At 38.1% G+C, this 5000-nt stretch overlaps 1 protein-coding gene across 7 annotated transcripts in view; it reads right to left on the reverse strand.

Annotated features, from left to right (window-relative positions):
- Positions 1-1503: 1503 nt before the first annotated feature.
- The window catches only part of LOC125042761, a 27334-nt gene continuing 23837 nt past the window's right edge, over positions 1504-5000 (reverse strand). For all 7 annotated transcript variants that reach the window (XM_047638626.1, XM_047638624.1, XM_047638623.1 and 4 more), the window contains exon 13: positions 1504-1968. In XM_047638626.1, the coding sequence (XP_047494582.1) occupies positions 1888-1968 (81 nt within the window). In that variant the 3' untranslated portion in view covers positions 1504-1887. The remainder of the gene's footprint in view (positions 1969-5000) is intronic.

A 5000-nucleotide genomic window follows, 5' to 3' on the forward strand; every position in this document is an offset into this window, starting at 1 on the left:
TGGTAAAGCATTGTGGCAAAAAGGGTAAGGTAAAGTAAAGAGGGAGAAGAAAAGACCTGCAAAATTAGCTGTGAGGGCTGAGGTCCAAGGCAGGGGTGATCCTTACAGTGGGCCTCAGTCTCTGCCTCCTAAGCCCCTCATGGCATCAAGCAAGGATTTGGGAGGGCACTCACACTCCCCCCCACACTCAAACACACTCAAACACACTCACTTTCTCTCTCTCTCTCTTTATGCTATCACAAGACTGGAGATCTTAATGGGAGAACTTTAACATAAAAGTTAGTGTGTGATGTGGCTGGACCATGGAGACCACCATTTTAATGGTCATCAGCAATTGAGTCAGTATTTTTTTTCTTTCAACCCTTGCTTAATAAGTGTGTCAAGACCCTCAAACAATAATAAGTGGCATCTGTACATCAACGAGGCACTCTGGCCTGGTGACCTGCTTCATAATTCCTTTTCGAAACAGGCCCACAAATGGTGACATGATTTTCTGCTGACACCAAAAGTAGGCGGGTGGGGGCATAGAGGGAAAATACCATGTCAGCATTCTTAGCTGTTGTCTAAACTTAACTTGTACTGGAAGCAGCAAGAAAAAAATCATAGTGTTTAAAATGAAGATTTTTAATAAATCTAACAGTACATTATTCTGTTAAGAATGAAAGTATACACATATACACTGCATTTTGATAATGAAGGGGTTAAATGTACAAGATGTTTCTTTCTTTCCTTTTGAGATATAGAATACCATTTTTATTTAAGGTGATTTGTCTTGGTTATGAAGTGTTTGTAACTTGACCATGAAGAAGCTAACCTTAGGAGAACCTAAATAAATACAAATCTAAGTTAAGCCTAACTAACAGGTATCTATGTGTGTCCTCAGCCAAGTTCAACCTAACTCTTTTTTTTTTCAATCACAGGTTTATGAACTAGGGGTTTTCAGGAATATAATGAGCCACACACAACTGTGACAGAAAACCTGGGTTAACAGCTGTAAACTGTTAAGTAATCAGTGATATTCAGAATTAAGAATTATTCTGATCACTAATGTCACCAGTTCCTACTGATATACTTATTAAAAAATAATCATACATGGTAGTAAAATGTAAATAACATTGTCCTAAAATATACAACTTTTGAGTGATTTTTCACTCAAGTAATTTCTACTTACATTATTTCTGTATTCATCTGAGACATTAATCCATTTGCCCCGGATTTATGTTCTGTGCCCTGTAGTTATTTTGGTGAATTTTGTTACATACAGATGGCTCCACATGTGCTCAGCCGGCAAGCAGTCTATCAGTAGGCCCTAGTTACCAATCCTGATTTCCCCATTCCTTGAATTGGCAGAAAAATGAGTTTTTCTTATTATACCATTGCTATTGATACTGTTATTATTGTTACTGATGTTATGATTATTAAATTGTCATTTAAATATTTAAAATGATACAAAAGACCCTTTCCTAAAGTGAAGAAAAAGGGTAAACAGCAGAGATAGGTAGTTCTGATAACTGGCTATTTGGTGATTAAGAACTTGTGGAGCCATCTATGTGTAAATACAATAGATAAAAGTGTATTACAGTGGGCATGGCATGTATTCTTGCCACATGGGGCGAATGGGTTAAGTGCATTACTTAACTTTAATGAAATCGAGCAACAATACATGTAAAAAAATAATATTAAAAAGCTAATACTTCTTTTCCTTTCTTAGTAATATTTGAAGAATTGCTTTTATTATTCTTCAAAGTCTACTGCAGTTCACAAGACATTTTTTCTATTCTTTCAAGATTGAATATGAACACATGATATTCAAGATTTTTCTTACACAGATGATTTGGCTTATTTCATCAAAAATGAAACCTCTTTCTGTCCTGGAAATACCTCCAATCAGGTTTCCATTTCCTTTGAGTGTTCTTTCAAGGTTGGCTCCACAAAGAATATGATTTTTCCCATTATTTTTTCAAGTTTCTGGAAGGCAAAAAGATACTTTGTTAAACCTAGTGAAATATTTCCTGCAATTTAACTTATTTATCATAACTTGTTTATAACCTTTACAATAAATAAATATATAAATAAATAAATAAAAAAAAAAACAAAGAAAAAGAAAAAGAAAAAAAAACCCCCCCCCCCCCCCCCTTGAGGCCGATATACACAGTGGTTAATTGTTACAAAGCAAAATAAATGTGCTAGACATCAAAGGTTATATAGCACTATAGAAAGGGGTAATAGAAAAAAGGATGAAGAGTGGGGTTAGTTGGTTATTAAATGTGCACCACATCAAACGTTGTATAGCAGTGCAGGATAGTATGGCATTGAAAGGGGCAAAGAGGGATGAGGGCAGAAAGGGTAAGTATACGGGGAGGGAGTGGAAGGAAGGGGTGTAGGGGGAACATAAGTATTAGGATGATGGATGTTGGCAATTACTTTGAGTGTGGAGGGAATGGAAGCAGGCATGTTATCTTGGTTCATGATTAGATAGTTTTGAATGTCTTTTTGGATGTTTCTGAAGCAGAGTTGGTTGAAAGGTCTGAGAAACAAAAATCCCATTTGACTGGGCTAAACAGATTATTCAAAAGGTTTGTAGAGGTGGGCGGTATTGAAAGAGGGAGTAGTGCTGAGAGAAGTAGTACTGCAGAGAGACTGACAATAAGATGCAGAGTAATAATAAGGGAGTAATGGTTAATGGTTAATGGTTAAAAGCAAAATAAATGTGCTAGACATCTAAGGTCATGTAGCACTATAGTAAATGGTAGTGAAGGGTGGTTGAGTTAGTGATTAGTTGTCAAAGCTGGGCAAAGGAATTTACAAATAAATGGGTTAAGGTTGGGTAAGGTAATGTATTGTATGGGGGTTAGATCAAGTGAAGGATGTATATGCATTTGAGGAATAAAAACAGGTTGTCAAAGCAGAAAGTGTGAGAAGCTGTGGGAGGGATCACAAAAAATCGGTCCCATTTGGCTGGGCTAAATAGATTATTTAAGAATTTTGTAGAGATGGGAGTAGTGTTGAGGGAGGTAGTGTTATGGGGAGGTGGACAATAAGGTTGTAAGGTAGTAATAAGGGAGGATGGGGTAGTTGATGAAGAAGGTTGTGGGGGTATAGTTGTTGAAGTTGAGCATGTTGGGAGTAGAAATGTCTCCTGGGGTGTTGATTAGGGTGGATACTGTACTAGTAGGCATTGAGGAGGGGGTATTAGTTGTAGTGTTCAGAGCTGTGGTCAAAGGAGAGCCTGGGGTCAAGGAATCGGGCGAGTTTGAATTGGTGGAGCTATTTGATGAAGAGGCAAGTCTCATTGCCTCTAATAATGGTATGGTTAATGGTTAATGGTTAAAAGCAAAATAAATGTGCTATCTAATAATGGTATAAAATCTTCATTGTTGGCCATGATAAGCCTGGAGTATGTTGGGGAGAGAAACGGTCCACCCCTCAGGGTCGCTTGAGGGGTAAGGGCTAGACAACTAAAGCAGGGGAATACCGTGCCCATGGCTCCCTCAGGCCGTTCAGGACTGGCACAAAGTCAGCCTTTCATCCTTTCAGCACGGCTCTCACACCTTAGGAAGTGGATAGTAGAAGGGGTTGGTGAAGGGACAGAAATGAAAAAGTAGGAGGGGAAAAAAAAAGACCATGCAAAATTTGTTGAGTCGAGGGCTGAGTCCCAAGGTTGGGGAGTTTCCCAGCATTAGGTCCCAGTCTCCGCCTCCTAAGCCCCCCCACGACAACAACGGGCAAGGGATTGGGGGGGTATAAGGGAGTAGATGAAGAAAGTGTGGGGGTAGAGAAGTAAAGGGTGTTGGGTGAAGAGGAAAATTTTCTGGAGGTTGAGTAATGAGTTGGGCAGATGATTTGGAGTGGACTGAGGTGATAGTTGGTATTGAGGAGGAGGTAGTAGTATCAGTGTTCTGAGTCATGGTTAAAGGAGAGCCTGGGGTCAGAGAATTGGGGGAATTTAAAGGGGCAAGCCTTAATGCCCCTAATAAAGGTGCAAAATCTTCATTACTGGCTATGGTAAGACTGGAGTATGTTAGGGATAGAAATAGCCCATGACTCAGGGTCCCCTTGAGGGATAAGGCCTAGACAGGGGAATACTGTGCCCTTGGGTTCCCCAGCCTATTCATAAATAACAGAAAGCCTTTTATCCTTTCAACACAACTCTCACAACTTAGGAAGTGGATAGCAATAGGGGTTGGAGAAGAGAGAGAAGAGGAAAGGGGATGAAGAAAAGACCGTGCAAAATTAGTTAAGGGCTGAGGTCTAAGGCAAGGTCCCAGTCTCTGCCCCCACACAGCAACAACAGGCATTGGGTTGGGGGGCAGATATACATAGAAAAGTATTGTAAAAAATAATATATTTTTTTTAATGAAATAACATCAGAAATCTTTATTTCTTAAAATACAGATTTTTATTCACCTCTCATGTGGTTCATTATACTGTGTTTTTCTTTTTTGTGTCCAACAACTTATCATATTGAGCTCATTTGTTTTCAAAAGACAGACAAAAATAACAGAAGTTTGTCCAGATTGGGGGGGGGGGGGGTCATCTTAAATTCTGGTGTATTAGGTGTAACCTGTTAGGCATAAACCAGCATAATGGAAGATCGGCAAGTGAGAAATGCAGATAATATTAGTCACAGATATTGAATATAATAGTGGAAGGCATTAGAAATTCAAAATAGTAACTGAAAAGTTAATATGTATTTGACTAATATCCTCCCTTAAAATTGATTTATTTGAAATATTATTATTTTTTTGCTTCCTTGCTTTCTATAACTTTACATGGTAGCAATATTTGTAAAAAGTTAGAAAAAGTGTATAAATAAAAATAAAAGTTACATACCATTTTTTGTTACAGACATTCATAAAAATGTAACAAGGGGAAGAGAAGGGAAGGGACAGAATTGTTTTCTGAAGTATCAAGTTAAGAAATCTGTACATAATGCTTCTGACAATGTGTGATAGTTGTATGAGGCTAAAACTTCAAATTGGTTACTTTTATTAGAAATA

Source organism: Penaeus chinensis, chromosome 32 (genome assembly GCF_019202785.1).
Source record: "Penaeus chinensis breed Huanghai No. 1 chromosome 32, ASM1920278v2, whole genome shotgun sequence".
NCBI lineage: Eukaryota > Metazoa > Arthropoda > Malacostraca > Decapoda > Penaeidae > Penaeus > Penaeus chinensis.